We start from the raw sequence: 18,929 nt of genomic DNA on the forward strand, positions 1-18,929 counted from the left end.
AGAATAGATAAAAACAGCATCCAGCCCCAGGCTGCAGCTGTGTTTGCTCAAAGGACTGCAGAACGCAAAGTTGAAAATAATGTAAAGATTTATGCACGAAAAATAAATAAATGAATAATTAAAGAAGAGTTCAAATTAACAGCTTTGAAATTTGGTTTTGGATTAAAAGTAGAATTAAACTTTGATCTCTTTCATAGAGATACAGCTTTTATAAACTGAGCAGGTAATAAATGAATGTTTCAACTGATGGAGAAACAACCCAGACTGAAATGAAATGAGTGGATATGTATTGAGCTGGTTCTGTATTTGTTTTTTTTTTTTTTGTTTGTTTTTTTGAGTTTTTTTTTCTTGGCAAATCAGAATCATCAAAAGAGTAAATATCTTTTCTGTGCATCCTATCAGACCTACAACTGTTGCTCATGTTTATTTGTCACATTGTCTCTGCTGTGCTCATGGGACCATCATTTATTAGAATGAGAGCCAGCTCTGTTTCTTTCTCCACCTGACACTGCCTCTCAGGATTGCAGTTTTCATGGCTAAGTGTCCTCAACTTGAGGTTATCCTTGACCCAAAATTAGATATTTTTATTTTATTTTATTTTTTTTAGTTGGACTCTCTGTTGTACCATTGCCATCTTAACACTTTGTGTCTTTGTTTTCATTACATCACCCTGACCACTGAGAGAATAAATCACCCATCTCCTCTTTACTTGTGTGGTCTTTGATCATCTATTAAGCAGAACGGCTGAGTGAAAATGCTTGTTGACAACACTTTCAAACTCCTGCTTCAGAAAGTCTTAACACCAATGGGTTTGTATCTTCAAGGGGACATTATGTCAAAGATTTGTTTGTTTACTTTTTTTAAGAGCAAATTTCTCCATGAAAAGCGTTTTTGTCAAACGCACAAAGCACTTTTCAAATTATTGCTGCGTCTCATAAAAGGAACTTTCTTTTGGCTTTGCATATGAGGCTCATTTTTGATCACAAATTCACTGAAGGCAAATAAATCCGCCAGGCATCCACAATAAACCAGAGAATCTGCTCTGCTGTTTACCCCCCTGCATAACCCCCACCCCCAAGCCCCATCTCCGACCCGCTTTCAAGCCCCAGTGGCATGCTTCTATTCTACTGATGAAAGAGATTGCTTGGGTCTTGCACTAATGAATTGGCATTATTATTAAATGATGTTTGTAAATGATGACCTAGTTTGCTCCCAGTGAATGGTGCAGGCACCAAAAAGAAAAGAAAAAAAAATCCACATCATGAATTAGAAACTCACAGCCACAGCCAGCATTTTGTTTTAGAGTTGAACTGATCTTTGCAGTTTCTACAGTTGAATAAAAAATCCAGCCGCAGCTCACTGGCGCTCCCTTGTGGTCAGATAACAAATAACCATAAAAAAAAAAACACCAAGAGGACTCATATGAAACATTATGTTGTTGGTCATATTTAATTGACAAATTGAATAAAACAGCAGCCTTTATAATAATAATTATTGATGTTTACTTTAGTTTACTACGATCAAACATCTTTCAGCTATTTTGTTTCTCTAAAGGCGCAAATTTAAAGGCTTTTCAAGTGTGTGCTTATAAATTTAATGGTGCGCTGCCCCCCACCCCCCATTTGCTCTGCCTTCTTAGTCCCATCCTGAGCTACGCAGGGGGAAAGAAGTGGAACAGATGAAAGTGCTGAGCGTCTCATCTCAATCATCAAATATTTCCTTTTCATTTGAAATTCTGCTTTGTTGTTAATGATGTTGACAAAAACTTCAGTCAGCTTCTGATAATTTTGATGGCTGTCTGTTTGACGAATGCAAATGAGGGAATGTTAATTAGTTTGTTTAATACAAATTATTTTAAGAAGCATATTTTCCTCATATGCTGGAATCAGGGTCATTCTCATAGTGACACCTAGTGGAGGAACATGAAGATCTGTCAGCTGTTTTGTTAACCCTCATTACTAACAGCTTTTTACGTATTTGTATTAAAAAAAAACACATGAAAGAGGTAAATCCTTGTATTTTGTCTTTTTCTTGTTCAAGTTTGTCAACTCATTGGGCACAAAATTGCTGAGAGATGTCCAAAGCATTCACATTCATTACTCATGTACAAGCATAAATACTAGGGTCTAACAAGAGTTTTTTTTTTAAGTAAAAGTATCAGCTAAAGCTTTTTGCTCAAGTAAATTACAAGTACTGGTTTTAAAGTTACGTAAAGTATTAAAATAAAAGTAATGCAAGGAGAAAAAAGCAGCACCGCAGAGGCCTATAGTGCACAACCCCACCTAAAACCATTTTAAAGGTTATAATGACTATAATTATAACGAATCTAAAAATTAGTTCCACTAGCCCTAACACTAACTCAAATATTTAGGTCTCCTAATTTTAAAGCACTAATGCACTGAAAGTTTTAGCAAAAGCTAATTTTAAAGCACTAAAATAACCCAGTCAACCCATGAACATTCTTCAACAGACAACATAAGTCACATGTTGCTCTTTTAAGACTTATCTTTGACTATCCACAGTTGTATTTGAGTTCACATTGTCAATATATTGTTACCTACTGGATAAGTGACACATATGAACAAAATGTGTGACAGCTTTCACCCTCAGATGTTAACATTAACTTTGATCAATAACATTTATAGACCTCAGTTAGTGCTTCTAAATTTAGCTTATAAATTTAGCAAGTGCTAATCCACTAATAAATTTTTAAACTAGCAAAAGCCCTAAGGCACTAATAAGGAAATTAGTTACCCTATTAGTGCTTTAGTGTTTTAGGGGAACTGTGCTCACCACTGTATAATGCTATATTAAAATGTTAAAGGATGAGAAATTCGGGATGCGCTGGGCTACCTGTTCTACACACCTGTTCCATATATCACCAAACAGTTAAATTTACTCTACCCAGGAGGCGCCAGATATCTGGATCGATTTTTTTTTTGTATTATTTTCTGAATGATGACAAGCCAGAATGAAAACAAAGTGAAATATTTTTTGCATTCCTAAAATGTAAGGCGTAGAAAGTATAGATAATTGCTTGAAAATGTAAGGAGTAAAAAATAAGCTGGAAAATAATTACTAGTAAAGTATATAAAAAAAAGTCTACGCAAGTAACAAAGTAACTTCCTTACTTGACACCTTTGAGTAAAACAATTTAAACTAGGAAAAATCCTTGACGCTCACTAGTTGTTGTACAATAAAAACATGTTTTTTATGAACTTTTACAGCTATTTTCAACCTATTTCCTAAGATTCGCTAAACACAAACAATACCAGCTCAAATGTTCAAAGACTGGATTTTAATAAGCAGATTAGCAGCCACAGCTGCAGCTCTGTGGGACAACTTTCTGACAACCAGACCACTGTTTGGTTTTGGAAAGGCTTTATGCCCACAAATTTCTGCACATATTAAATGAATCATTTTCTTACAGGGACTGTATAATTTTTGACAAAATACAGTGTTCTTATATTAATATTTCATATGTTCTATAAGTAAATAAGCAAATATTGTTAATATTGTGCATCCTATCTTTTTGTGTAATACATAATTAATCTTGCCGCACATTGGGGTTTTAGTCACGCTGGGTATGTGAGGCTACTCTACATTTAAGAAGCATTAAAGCTCCTGGGAGTGAGGGTTTAGTCTTACAGTAATGCATGATTGGCTACATTCTCCTTCTATTCTTCACTGACCAGATGTCTGTCCCACGCAGCACAGAGGCTGCAGAGTGTAACAGCCATAATGTCTGGCTGTTAACAGAACTCTCCCCCATACATCACGTCAAACCGCCAGGGAATTAATTCTCTTTATCTGCTCAGAGTCACAATGTCAGTTCAGGGAAATAACTCTCAGGAAAAGACGTCATTCTGGAAAGTCTCTCTGTTGATACAAGCCTCTCTGATCCCCTCCATGTGTTTCGCTCTTACAGTCCTGCTCCTGTTATAGAGTCCAGTTTAAATTCCATCAGATTAAAATAATAATACTGTGCAGTGTGGCATTTAGTTTAATGTTCCATTTATGACTAGAGCACAAAAGATTAAAAAACCTCACATAATGGTTGTTTCTTGTGGCACTACCCTACTATTTGAAGAGGAAGGATCACAGTTCGTTTCTGTAAATAGCAGCCTGGAAAATACCACCACCATCATCATCATCATCATCACCATCATCATCATTTTATTATTTTCTTCATCCAGTTAAAAAGGCCTAAAGGAAAGTTAGACATTGTGTCCAACCTGACGCAGATTTCTTCAACCCCATTATTTTTACAGCCTAATGCTGAAAGGGCCTGGGGGTTGGTGAGGAAAGGTGTCAGATTCCAGACCCACAGCTCGAAGGAAATGATGTCACCCTTTCCCAGACTACCATGATGTATTAGTTTCATGTTGAGAGCTCTGGTTCTTAAGACTGGTCTTGGCAGTGCTATCATGAGAGGAAAAATACCTGGTTCATGACATTCCCTCCCAACATGCACCAGATTTTTATGTTAAAAAAATAAAAAAATAAAAAACAGGCCAAAATGTTTTATTTAAAACTCAGTCTGCGAACTGACTTCTTCTTCTTCTTCTCAGATTCACTTTAGGGAGCTTTAAATTTTCTTGTTCTTGGATCCGTTCCAATTTAAAACTTAAGTCATTCAAAAAAATCATTCCTACAAAAAAAAAAAAAAAAAAAAAAAAACTTAAAAATGCATTTGATTCAAAATAAGTTGACAAGGTAAAAAGTGAGCTCTCAGTGAAGAAATGGGAAAATTACGAGTGTCACAGAAGGCAATCAGCTTGTTCAGCTCTGCAAGCTTGGGAGGCCATTTAACCTGCAAGTGAAAATGACAGGAAATTGTGTGGGAATGTGCACGTAGGCAAACACAGCCCCAAATCTGTGTTTAGCATACGGTGTTTCAGCCTACCGACTGAATCAAATGAGTGCTTTGAGATGAGTCTGTGTGTTACTGGTTGTTGTGCAGCTTTGCTTCTGTGCAACGGACTTTATTTTACTCTGAGATTTTATTGTTTCTGTTTCCTCTGAAACTGACAAACCACAAATCTCACTATGTCAAAGAAAACAGCTTTAAATTAACAATATTTTTTATGTCTTTGTGATCACAAAGTTTAAAATTTTTTTTGCTATTTTTTATGGTTATTTGTCTTGTTCTCTGCACACATAATTTACAGCAAACGTTTAATTATACTTAAACAAAAATAAAGAACACAGCCTGCTTTTCAGTAGGCATAAAACATGAAAAAATCTGAGAAGAAATTGATCATTTATCATTTATTTTTTTAATGGCATACGTTCCAGATCACCTTCTTTTCCCAGTCTGAGTTGAATGCACATCCTTCCCGGCAGGATTAACCACACCAGCTGTTTCTTGAAAAATCCCAACTTTGCCAGCAGAACAAAAAGAATTATGAATTATGAATTACTTTCTAGAGACTCGATCTGTGTTTGATGCTGTACATGATAACATTATTTATTTATCTTTTATTGTTTTGGTCCTTTTGGTTTAAGTTTTTGAATGAAAAATGAGATTATCATTGTGAAATCATTGTTGTCCTTTAACACTAGAATTTTATTTTACAGAACGTGGGGCATTTCTGACAAAGTAATGAAAAATAATTAGATTTTGATTCTTAAGTGATGGGACATCATTGCTTGTTTTCCTGAATATCAAGCATTCCAATTTAGTTTTTTTATTTTATTTATTTTATATATTTTTTTAAATTTTTCTTTTGTTGTGGTTTAACAAAAAGCAAGCTTTCAAGTCACTAAAATCCATATATTTTTGAATTATCCAGGCTTGTTATTGTGGTATGTTTGAGTCATTATCATTCTGATCGTGAAGCTCCATAAAAACTCAGTTCAGCAAACTGAAACTGAGCACAAAGTATAGAGCTGAGTGTTTCTGAGCCACATCATCAGTAAACACCAGTGGACAGGCTGGCAGTCATACAGGGTCATGCCATGTCACTGCCTGCCCTCTTCTCACACAGAGGATGTGCTTGACTTGGACCATGACCCTTTTTTTTGAAAGCCGATTCTTTAGCCTATGAGTGTTACCAGTGGCTTTTATCTTGAGATAAACCTTTAATCTGCATTCATTTTGAATCCCATCTTAACTGTAAACCCTGTGCGTAATGCCTTGGGGGGGAAAAAACTTATTCCCCTCTTTTGCCTCAGTAAAGCAACTTGTTGATTCAGCAACTTTGGAAGTTTAGGTTATCGTTTTGATGTGGGCATAAAATTAAATATTTTGAGTTGGAAAGTTTTATGAGGTTGTAGAATTTCTTGGGTCAGAAATTTTAATTTTATTGCCTTACTTCCACAGTTCTTTTTTTTATCTTTAGACCTCAAACTATTTTAATATCAGGAGTGAAGCCATGGATCAGATCTTTTGAAATACAGTTCTATGGAAAAGTCATAAACAGTTATCTATTGTAGATAGCTCTATGAGAGACTATAGTTTGGAAGAAAAAAAGGCAGTTTAACTGACTAGATAAATCAGCTAATGGATGATAATCTCTATGGTGCTTTATAGTTTTCTAAACCTTTTTATCACTGTCAGTTTTTTGCATAACAAAATTTAGATATGACTCTTGTCCAACGTTGGACTATAACACATCAATTTGGTCAGAATTGAACTTTTTTCCAAACTAACTAACTAACTAACTAACTAACCAACCAACTAACTAACTAACTAACTAACTAACTAACTATGAAAAGTCAATTGTTAAACTTTACACTAAACAAATAAATCAAATTAAAAGTTGTGCTTCAGTGGAATCTCCACAACATTTGCAATAAATGACAGCTGTGGAATTTTCCCAGATAAATGAGTTTGTCAGCTGCTTCCATTCTAAAATAAAGTAGAATACTTTTAAAAAAATAAACTACAATACAGTTTTGTATCACTATTAAGTCAAAAAAATGGAGATACACAGGCATGCAAATCTAAGAGAGAGAAAGAAAAATGTTGATCTTGTGAATCAGCATTAAAGCTTTACATTCCTGCAAGCCGGTGATGCAGGAACAACTATGTGAGGTCAAGCTTTCCTTACTTCCTCTGGTTTCTGACCTCTCTCTCTGCTTGGCAGTGTTGGGGGAGGTGAAGGAGTCGAGCTCCCACATGTTTTTCATAATGACCACAGTTTGACTTTAGGACTATGCTCTGTACTAATTTCGTCAAAACTTCACCTTGAGAAGACTAAATTTCCTGAGCCATCAGAGGACCCACCACGATGTTCAGATTTAGTCTATAATTTTACCAGCAGACTACTTTTACCCAAAGCAGCACCTGGCCAATCTAACAGTGAATGCACATAATTATTTCTGCCTCCATAATGATCATGGGACAGCTAATATTTGTATAAGCCTTTTTCTACAGAACCTGCCGTGAACAACAACGCTACATTTTAGTGCAGTTTGTTCATAACACAGTAAAGCATGTGGACTACAATTTAGCTTCAAATGTCAAAATGTTTCTGTTGTGCATGTAGATACTGTAGCCTGAATAAATAAGTGAATGCCCTTTCACTTTTTCTTGAGCCTTTGTGCAGAGATTTTACTTATAAGTAATTATTCAAATAAAAACAAAATTAAATACCTGAGAAAAAAGTATATTTTCATGTTATTTTACTTTAAACCTCCCCAATCATGAGCAAACCATAATTTGGTAAAACGTAAAATAAAATAAATAGAACTAAAAGCAGTCTGAGGCAGTGTGCCTGGATGAAGTCAGAGTTCCCCGGCACAGGACCACAGCAACCAATGTGGATCTTTTTTTTAAATGCAACAGAGGTATTCAAGGAAAAACAGAAGAAGAAAAAAATCCCTCTGCTGTGGTTGGTCTTTTACGTTGGAGCCAAAGAACCAATTAGAAGAATTAGAATGGATCACTACTGGTTTTTGACTTGATGTGTTGTGGTTACCAGATTGCCAGTCTGGTACTGGGCAGCTTTTTTCTTCTTGGAGGGCAACAGGTTCACATGGATGACTCAAAACAAACACACACGTTCTGAGGGCTCCTTCATTGTCTGTGATGGATAGACCTCAAGAAGAAAGTGATAACCACAAATTTAACAGAAAGCCACACAACTACGAACATGTAATTAAATCTGACTGATGGACAGACAGAAACTGGCTGGACTCAAGTAAGAAGGAAATATGGGGACCGTCTGTTTCTTTTTATCTTCATGAATGAATGCACACAACCTCAGGTTCTACACACATCAGATATTTAGGCTCACTTACCAAAAACAGTATTGTGGTTGATGGAGCTTATTTTTTTTAATTAAGATGATTTATATGTAGCAGTACATCCAAATTACTGAGATAATTTACCAACAGTGTTTTTTTTATCAGATATGTTCAGAGAGATTCCTTTGTGTGTTGTGAACATTGAAATCCCCTGTTTTTTGTGGGCATCTTTGATGTTTAAAAAGAATCACACTGATTTTTTTTTTTTTTTTTACTTGAATTCTCTTGCTGGGTGAAACCACAGTAGGCAGACTGCACTGTTATTGACTTCACAGTGTTACCTAGCCGCCAGAAAGCTAACATCATTGGCATTTCATACTTAATTTACAAGCTGCATGCTCAGCTTTGTGTACAGAAGGTTTTAGATCATTTGTTTTCGATTGTAAGGTGATGATCAACATGGATTTCAGGCATTACCTAAACGTTTGCCAGCTTTTCTCAAATCTCAGAATTCTTAATTAAAATGAATCCATGGATCTAGACTGAATGCTTTTTAAACTGCAAAAATTAGTCTTCTAAAATCCAGATGAAAGCACTAGATTATAGTCTGGATCTTCTCAGATTAAGTGAAATACTCAGCTAATGGACTAAGACAGTTACACTTGGTAAGACTTCTTGAATAAAATTAGACAAAGGCTTGGTTAGATGGAGAATTTTTGCAGTGAACAGAAGCACTCAAAAGAGTTTTGTTTGTTTAAATAAGGAACATTGTGTTTTAATAAGCATTGGTTTTCAGCATTTGCAGTAAAACGTATCCAAAGTCTAAAGCATGCAGGTCATGTTTTGGGCCTTTTCCACTGTCTCTATAGGAATGGTCGTATATCGTATATGTGCACAGTTTTGAAAAACAGGCAAGTGTAATACAGCTGTTACTATTTGATTGCTGAATTCTATTTTTAAGAGTTGTGGAAAAATAATGTTTGAACATCTTAAAAATGTAGAAAATGTGGAATAGTTCTAAAATTCTTCAATAGCCCGATGGCAGATAATTTTCTCTATTGAATCACTGCCATCATTAGAACATGGTTTACTTTTTTATCATTCTAATCATCATAAACACAGATAAAGTCTGAAAGAAAGTAATGTGTTCATGACCCAATTTGGAACAATAAAAGACCTTTTGATGTTTTAGTTGACGTTATTTGTGGGGGGAAGATATTGAATCATTTTTGCATTATTATTTTCATGTGCACATTGTTTTCATTTGTGCTCCCATTTAAATCTCCGTGAATGATTTGTAGAGACATAACAGCTTTAATCACTTTACTGAAATGAAAAAGGAAGCTATCAAACAGTGATGCCTTTTTGACTCGTACATCAGTTTATTTTGATCCATCATCAAAACAGCAAGTGTGGGTGGCCATCCTCGATGCTGTGCCAACAATCACAGACTAGCTTTGTTTACAAGTAGTTAGGGAATGACCTGCATGTGAGCACTACAGTGGAAAAGGCTGTTGTAAAGTCTGCCGAGCAGGTGTTTTTATTGCTCCTTTATGTGAAACATTCAAATTATTTTGTTTTTTATCTCAAATAATGAAATGTGCTTCTCTTAGTTTTCCTAATTGCTGGTAGCGCATCAAATTCTCTAAAAGGAGGTCATCTAGAGTGATCTACAATAGAAAATACAGTAGATGTTCAGAACTTTTTCAATGATCTAAACATCTGAACATGTCTAAGGGTCTAAACATGTTGCCACGTTTATTGACCTGAGACATTTATAGCCTTCGTGTACACTGTGCACACACACCCTGACACCAGAATACCCCACACTCCCATTCTTTCATCCGCAGTTCAATATACAAAGAGCTGATTGAGGGAGCAAAACCAGACCAAACACATAGAAAGATCATTCAGAAGACTCCAAAATAGCTCATAAAAGACATGTTTGGATATTTCTTTGCTTACTATAAACGGTGCTCCCGTGGCTTCTGACAACTCCCTGTCCTCCGCCCGGCTTCTGTTGCACTTTTGTTTTCTCCATAAATCAATATCTGTCTGGGAGTGTGGGGCTGCTGATTGTTTTTACAGGGCATAGCTGTGTAATTTGGATAAATGGTACGTGCAACCAGTTTACTTTGAGATGGTAAACAGTCTGGTAAAAAGGGAGTGTGCTGATAGTCTCATAGCACACAATCTGCCACAACTGCTGTTTTGGACTCGGAATACATTTGATTACTTACCTGGAAGATAGATGTGATGACAGGCTTGTAATAATTGTGCTATTTTTGTTGAATCATAAGGATGAAGTTTGCCATCTCTTGTCACACCTGGTATGTCTGATTCCCTTTTTTTCCTATAATTATAGAAAGTAGCTTAATATCAGAGAGTCAGACACACACTGTCAGAGATTTTGCACATGCTTGGCAATTTTCAGGGTACATTTTTGGAATAGGGCAAAGTTTTTTAAATGTAGTGAAACTTCAGCTAAACTGTCGCCAGATGTTTTCTGATGATTAAAAAAAGATGCAGTGCTGGTGCAGGATGCAAACTTGCAAAATGACCATTCAAATATTTAAAGGAGACACTTTTAAATTCATTTTTTTTTTCACATTTAAAACATTCCGTTGAGGTCTAAATAAAGTTGGAATTTCTCCTTATTGTAACTCCACAAGCCCCCTTTTCACCCCTTTTTTGAGGTGTGACTCATCAACTCGTTTTGAGTCTGTCACTTTAAAGTGGGGTTTACAAATTATTTAGCACCACAGAAACATTTTATGACAGCAACAGCCTTACATGTTGGATCCAGAGTCTGACCCAGAGCCAGATGAAAATGAAGACAACAGTCACGTACATGTCAACCACTTCAGACATATGGCTTTATCTTGACCCTCAAAAATCCAAAATTATTACAACAAATTCTTTGTAATCAATGGGGGGTAGGGGGGTGGGAACTAGTGGACTGTTGGCTGTGGGGAAAGATGGAATGTGGGGCAGAGATAAACGTGTCTGCAGCGCAGAGGAGCAGGGAACGGAGGATTGGGAGAGATGGCAAGCTTATTTTTTAATTGGAAAATGGTTATTTAATATATAATATAAATATTTAATACTGTATATAATTTTATTGTTTTTCTACAGGCTCTGAGGTGTAAAATAAATTTTAGCAGATTTTTTTTAATTCGTGAGATTTGAAAGAATCTGCGTTGCACTATACGTCTGAGTACATGAAAAATGGGGGGAAATCCATGTTACAGACAATCTGTACAAGTTTACGTGTATATGCATGTATGTAAACAGAATATAAAGATATCTACGCAACACTGGAACAAATTGAATTCAACTTTTCTGTACAACAAAATGTATTTAACAGCTAAAAAAGTAGATTTAGAATATGTCCCCTTTAAAACAATATATTTAGGTTTTAATTACAAAATTAAATGTGTATTATTTGCCTGTATATTTGTTAACTAAAGAGTTCCTTAAGCAGAAGACAATTACATTATTCAAATTGCAATAAAAATGATACAAATACAAGCAGTTAGGGATTATTATTTGTAATCAAGATATGATCTAAATCTATGGTTTGTTTTGGAACAGATACATGAACGAGTATTTGACCAGCAGCTGGCCTCATGTTTTAACAACTGGAAAAGTAAACCCTACTGCAAGACACAGCAAACAGCAAACATTTTTCTTAATGTTGTACTTATTCTGTTTTTTATTATTAATATTTAAACTCTGCTGAAGACGAGCCACTCCCCAAATATCCATTACTGCACACAGACTCAAACACAGAGCTGTGCCAAAACTTGCCTCACTCAGTCTTTTGACTCATTCCGGTACTTTTCCACTAACTCAAAATTGCACTGTGCCTGAACTCAGATGACCCCACCCCTCCTCTACCACCTTTCCGCCCACTTCCGCAAACATAATTAAATAAATTTATAGTGAGTTACTCACAAGGCACCTTGTATGTATATTGCACACACATGCACACATTGTTGACCTGCTTTGAATGATGTGCTTTGGATCCAAAACATGCACTGCAGTCCTCATGGTTGGGGTGGTTAATGAAAGAACTAGATTTAAAGTGGCTTACATATTACATTTTTTGTTGTAACAAATTCAAATGTTTTCTTTAAAGGAAGAAAATGTTGTCAGGTGAAAGAAGAATGTCTTAAATCACTTTTTTCTTGAATAAATCTTCCAGTTATTGCCTTATTTACTTTTTCAGAATTGTAATGTTTCTCGTGGGGTCTGCATGTACCAAGCTTTGAACAGTTTAAACAATCACGGATCAAATTCCAAGCTGAGCATCACAGAGGCAAGCCATGAAGACTCAAACATCAGAAAATCACCAAAGAACTACAGTCAGTTTAATAGAAATTCTCAGAAGATAAACATTTGGTCTGGCATTTTTTATTTCTTTTCCTTGCTTTTCTTAATCCTTTCTCTTGATAAAAGCATTTCTATGACAATCTTCAAGTTTTGCCATATTCCTGCATGCTTCTTTTGAGTTCAATGTCACCTTTCAGAGGGTATGGACTCATTTCTGAAGAAATGATGGACACAAAGGGCTCTTTCAGCAGCAGAGTGCCTCCCAGTCTGACCTAAATCCACCACCACCACCCCAGCTTCATCCCCCCTGGTTGTTGCTACACAGCAGTTACTCAGCCTTCGTCTTTGCTTTATAAGGAGCAAAAAAAAAAACCTGCCACTGGTCACCAAGTAGTGAAAACATGCCTCTTATAGAGAGGGAGGCAATGTTTCAGAAGATGTGGCTGCTAAAACGTAATGAGGTTTGATGAGAAAAAAAATTATTAAATACATTTTTTTGATACAATAAGTGGTGGCATTACTTGTGACAGATAGAGGCTCCACACATACCCACTCTGTTCCATCCATCTTTCAACATGCATTTGTAGAGATTTCATCATTTCATCAGGTTACATGTACATGTTTACACATTCACCCTAAGGTACTCTAAACTACTACATTTGCACTTGTGTAGCCCATCACACCCCGAGCCCCTCCTGTGCTTCTCCCTGCAGCAGAGCAGAAACAGGCCTAATTGATTCTACAGGTGATGTGTTCAAACTTGGAAACAGAAGTAACAAGACATAAGTCTGTCCGCAGAGGTGATGAAACCCAGACATTCCTCTGCAGCTGCTGAAAGAATCCAAAACAGTAGGAAGTAACAAATCCCAGAGATTGTCAAAAATAAGTAGAAAACAAAAGGTTTTAAAGAACGAGTTTTATTAAATCTCAACAATAAGTTAAAGAGGTTTCCTTTGGAGTTCCAAAATCCAGTCACTCACATCCGTCAAGACAAAAAACAAAATAAAAAATAAAAAAATTGAGAAATGTTTATGGAAAAGGAAATGATTGTTGCTTTATTTGATAGAGAGAGAAATTTTTCAAGTAAAATTGACCCTTCAGTTCAAACAGATTTCTACCGATTCCTTCTTTTCAGTTTTATTTATAACAAATCTGTAATTTGCTGCTTTGGTGTAGAAAAATACACGAACACGTATTCCAGCAAATAAATACACATATCTCAGACCCAAAGACAATGAAAGTTAATGAGGACCAGTAGTAAATTTATGCATTGTTACATGCTTAGAAGAGTTTGGATAGATGAGACCCAACGTGTTTGATAATTCCCCCGAGGGAATTTCGCTAAAACTTTTATGGCCCATTTTGATACTTAACCAATCAGGTTTAGAGTATACATAGTTTGACCTCGTCTTGTAATCAGCACCTTGAATGAAATCAGAGGAACAAAGAGAAATAAACAAACAAACAAACAAACATGCAGATTCTTCCAAGCACATTACATACATAAATGCATTTAGTGAGATATTACCTGAAATTCACAAAGGGCATCTGGACATGGTACAGCTGCTTGTTTATAAAACCTAATGTGCATAAAAATGGTTACCAACATGATAAAAAAGAAAAGAAAAAAGTAATGTCAAAATCATGGAAACCTTCAGTACACATTAATCCTGGGATGAAGCATCATTCTGCCCCTGCTAGCTGCATAGTTTGTGTTTTTCCTTATTTATGAACCTAATTTTGTCTTATGTGCTTCTGTCACATCCCTCTGTTTGACAGAGATTTTTTAAGCAATCATTAATTCATTCAAAGCAATTGCTTTAAAAAAAAGAAGTCCATCACAAAAAAGTCTGGAGACTGAAAGACATGAAAGGAAAAAAAAGAGAAAAAACAAATAACTTAAAGTTCATCATAAAATGACAGCTTAAGGATCAATGAAGGACACTGCAATGTAGCGTGTGCCATTAGTTGTAGGTAAGCCTTCATGGAGATGAGTCAAGCGTCCTGGGTGCATAAAGCTCCAGCCTTTTCTTGGTGATTCTATGGAGCAGTTATACCTATGGAACCGGCAACCTCCACCCTAATGACAGCAGGAACAGATAGAAATCAGACTCATGTTACCTTGTTTCTATTTAATGCAACAATTTATAGCTTTTAAGGTAGAGTTTCATGGAAAGTTATCAACAAATAACACCTGTTGAATAAAACACTTTAAATTACCTCAGTTTGGACAGATTAAAGTAGACATATGATGCTTTTAAATCCTTCTTTTTCACATTTAAATCATCCAGGTGGGGTCTATATGAAGTGGAACTGCAATGCTTTGGTTTGAAATCCTCATTGTAACTCCACAAGCCCCTCTTTGACCCCTTTTCTGAGGTGTGTCTCAGATCAACTCATTTTGAGGCTGTCTCTTTAAATTCAAACAAGGTGCTTCACACACCGCCCCCGTCCAGCTTCCGGAGTGGTCCATTCCAGTATGATAGAGGGGTTTATGACTATGTAGTGTCGCAGAAACTTAAAGTTGGTAAGGAGTTGGCAAGTCCATATCTTATTTGGCAATTCCGTTTCAAATTCTATGTATATCTAAAGATATCTACGCAGCACTGGGACAGACTAAATGTAACTGCTGAACTCCTAGAGACTCAAAGTACACACAAAAACTGTAACAGTTAAAAAAGTGGATTTTGCATGATATGTCCCCTTTTAGATTAAAGGGGCAATATCATGTAAAATCAACTTTTTTTTTGAGTTTTATATCATGTTATAATGTTATACTCTCATAAAAATGTGCCCAAAGCCTTGCTTTGACTCATTCATGCATGTTTGAGAAATCCTGCAGCATTTTTAGGCAGCCATGCTGAGGAGCAAAACGACAGGTGGGGACCAGAAACGCCCCTGGGACGTGTCTTTATGTCTTTAAGCCGAACGTCCTCATCATGGAGCACATCTCCCCACCCCCCACCCCACACACCCTGCCCATGACTCCTGCAGGCTCTCGGCAGTAACAAAGCAAAGTGAAAGTGAAACTTAAACTGTCAGCTGCTCTCAACACTATTTCTCACTCAGTGAAGCACTTTTCAGATTCAAAATACCTTTGAGGAAATGTATTTTCAGATGCTGAGTAAACTGTATCATAGCCCCCCCCCCCCCCCCTGAAATGGGCGGGACAGAAGTGAAGGTGGTTCTTAAAGAGACAGAGGCCAATTTCAAGGCGTTTCGAAGAGGAAGTGATGAGAAAAGTTTATTTTCTATTTAAACATAAAAACAGCATTTTATTAACAGCTAAAGGTGACATAGACACTTTATTATGGTATAGTATTTAAATATATGCCTGAGAAACACATAATATTGCCCCTTTAAGTCTGACTAATGAGCTAATAGCTCAAATATGACCAAAAATGAAGTAGATTACCACTATTTTAGCCTGGTCAAAACCAGACCCTGTCCTTCACTTTGCTTCGTACTAGGGTCTGGACTTGATGCATAGAGAAGCATTTCTAGCAGGAGGCGTGGCCTCTGCTGAAGCATATATGTGTTGTCGCTGTGATGGAGGCTAAGCTAAGAAGCTAACTGGAAATCGCGTGTGCTGTAAACAACCCTACTGAGAGGAGAAATATACCGAGCCGAACGAGACAACTGTAAATGAGAGCTGCTGCTTTGTCAGACAAATTTATTTTAATTTGGAAGCCTTAACACAGACTGGCTTCATTAACCTCCTCCACTGCTGTATGCTAAAATAACTAGCAGACACTGCGCAGAACATCAACGTCATTCAAAACTCCTCCTTCTGTTCTCTGATTGGCCCAGGTAAAATAAATTATAAGAGACTCTGCGCAGAAAATCGACGTTCTGTTCTCTGATTGGCCTGGCTAAAAATCTGCCAGCGAAATCCATCTCAATGGGAGAAGTCCCAGACGGAGCAGAGAAGGGAAACTAGAATTGAGTGGAGCTGCGTAGGAAGGCAAGGGCCAGGCTACCACTATTTTAAAACAACACTATTTTTTTAAATAATTCTACCAGTTCACAATAATGCTATTTTATAAACCTTCATGTCAGTTGTGCATTTCAGTTTTTTGTGATTCAATTCTATTATTTTCAATGGGAAATTTCTCCAAATCCAGGTCTTTCTGAAAGCTATCTTCAACAGGTAACATATTAAATCTTCGTAACCTTTCCACGGAAACGCTACTTAAAACTTCCAAAAGATTTCTTTAGGAGAAAAAAAATGTATATTTAAATTTTCAGCCCATCTTACCTGAAAATCTGTATTTTTGTTATTGAGAGCGATGTTGATGGTGAAGGTGGAGGAGTCATGATGGGGTCTCAGGTAAGCTTGTCTATCAGGTGTGTATTTTACAACAAAGTTCATTATTGCGTAACCCTGCCATAAAGAAACAGAAACACAGCATGTTAATTACCAGCCAGTGTAGCAGACCTCCAGATTAAATTCAGTAGAAAATATGCACTAATATAAAAATGGAAAAATGTTGGTAATATTTTTTTTAATGATTTGCAAAGGCTTTGACTGTTTTCCTCACTAGGTCAGACTAACCTTTGTGTAATAGCCAGAGAAAACCTTTAATGTGACAGGGGATATGAACTCTCGGATGAAGTGTAACCACTCTTTGTCAAACCCAATTTGCTTCATGTGAATGTCATCCGTCGGCACCGTCTCATAGCCCCCTGCTATCCGTCTGTCCTAAGAAAGAAAAAAATGAAATAGTGGGATTAACTGGGGAACAAATGAGCCACCATTTCTACTGAGTAACAACAGCCTTTAGCGTGATGATGGTGATGATGTGTCTGTGTGTCCTCTTAAAACCACAGGCTGGTTGTTGTCTGCCTGGGTGAGGCCTAATGACCCATTCATCCCAGTCTTTTCCAAACAGTTAGTCAAACTTTCTGCACATATTTAGTCTAAGACAAACTTTCAGACACGCTAAAAGACCAGCTTGGATCTACATAAAACAGGCCACACAAATCAGACACACCACAAAATTAAAGAAAATCATAAATGCTACTTTTTAAAATTCCAAATTCAGATTAGTTTAGATTTTGGGCAAAGACATGATGAATATGTTAATTTTGTGTCTAAATCTGTGAGTTAATGTTATCTAAAAAGATTATTACTACACACTGCATAAATAATATTAAGAAAAAAAATTCAATTAGTTCTTCACCAAGTACAATTTCGTTGTGTTGCGAGTTTCTTCAGTAAAATTACAGTAAATGTAACTTCAGAGCTCAGTTTTAAATTAGGTCCGTGAATTTGACCAAACTGTAACGGCATGACTCTGCTTAGTTAACTACTGAATGTCTCAAATGTAAACAAAAATACAAAACAGAGATAATTAAAAATAATTTGTGCAAATTAATTTAGCCTGATTTGGGTTTAAATTAATTTATCATTCAGAGAAACTGTTGCTTAAGCCTTTTTTTTACTATATTCAGGATCTCATAAGTAGAACTAAGGACTAGAATAATGCAAAGCTGCACCATTAGCAAATGGTTGCATGCTACTCTACATTATGAGAACTTATGAACTAAATGCATAAACTATGATCACTGAAAACATTCAAGTCCTGTAACATTTTTGATGTATTGAAAAATACATTTAAAACACTTATTATGAAACAATAAAACTACTTTCCTAACACAAGCTTTTTAACGCATATAAATATGTGCTAACACCTACAAAATTCAAGTAAAAACAGAAAAAAAAAAAACTAGACCAAGTGCAGTGTAAAGACTGCACTGTGTTCAGGAAGTCTGAACCCAAAAAAACTGACCTCATGTTTGCCTCCAGACCATGAACCATAATGCTCCATCTCCTCAACTAGTTCATCACAGGCCCTCTCTGAGAACACCGGGAACCAGAACACATCTGGACAAGGCTGTAACACACCCACACACACACATACATAAATAACCACTGAGAACAGATTTGAACACTTTCACCTGGAGTTATAGTTAGTGTAATATAACACTCAGACAAGTTAAAACCAGATGTTAGAATTCTAAGCGACATTTTGTCACTCTCTCCGTCTGCATTCGTAACTTGAACACATGTAGATAAAAAAACCTACGAACCTCTTCCAAGAAGTTCTCAGTGAAAATCTGAGTGTAGTTTTGATGGATGTACTTCTCCTTCCAGTCCTGCAATCAGAGAGATTTTCAGATAAGTAGGTGTTTTTTTTTTTTTTTTTTGTACTGCTAGATGGCCTGCATACCTCGCAGAGCTAATCCCATCTCCCCACAGGACAGCTCCAAGCTCCCTCCCTCCCCAAAAGTACATAGCTCAGTCAATCAGGAAATTTCTCACACTCAAATCTCATATTGTTTCATATGTCTAATCCTTTCATTATTTGCGTGGATGGTAGACATGACCCCCCCCACCC

General features: G+C 36.4%; 1 protein-coding gene across 2 annotated transcripts in view; it reads right to left on the reverse strand.

Annotated features, from left to right (window-relative positions):
- Positions 1-13,429: 13,429 nt before the first annotated feature.
- The window catches only part of plod2 (procollagen-lysine, 2-oxoglutarate 5-dioxygenase 2), a 35,500-nt gene continuing 30,000 nt past the window's right edge, over positions 13,430-18,929 (reverse strand). For both annotated transcript variants that reach the window (XM_014002150.1, XM_014002149.1), the window contains 5 exons: positions 18,622-18,687; positions 18,321-18,425; positions 17,084-17,230; positions 16,787-16,912; positions 13,430-14,608 (listed from right to left, as the gene is read on the reverse strand). In XM_014002150.1, the coding sequence (XP_013857604.1) occupies positions 14,453-14,608; positions 16,787-16,912; positions 17,084-17,230; positions 18,321-18,425; positions 18,622-18,687 (600 nt within the window). In that variant the 3' untranslated portion in view covers positions 13,430-14,452. The remainder of the gene's footprint in view (positions 14,609-16,786; positions 16,913-17,083; positions 17,231-18,320; positions 18,426-18,621; positions 18,688-18,929) is intronic.

The sequence above is a fragment of the Austrofundulus limnaeus genome, unplaced genomic scaffold, assembly GCF_001266775.1.
Source record: "Austrofundulus limnaeus strain Quisiro unplaced genomic scaffold, Austrofundulus_limnaeus-1.0 Scaffold12, whole genome shotgun sequence".
NCBI lineage: Eukaryota > Metazoa > Chordata > Actinopteri > Cyprinodontiformes > Rivulidae > Austrofundulus > Austrofundulus limnaeus.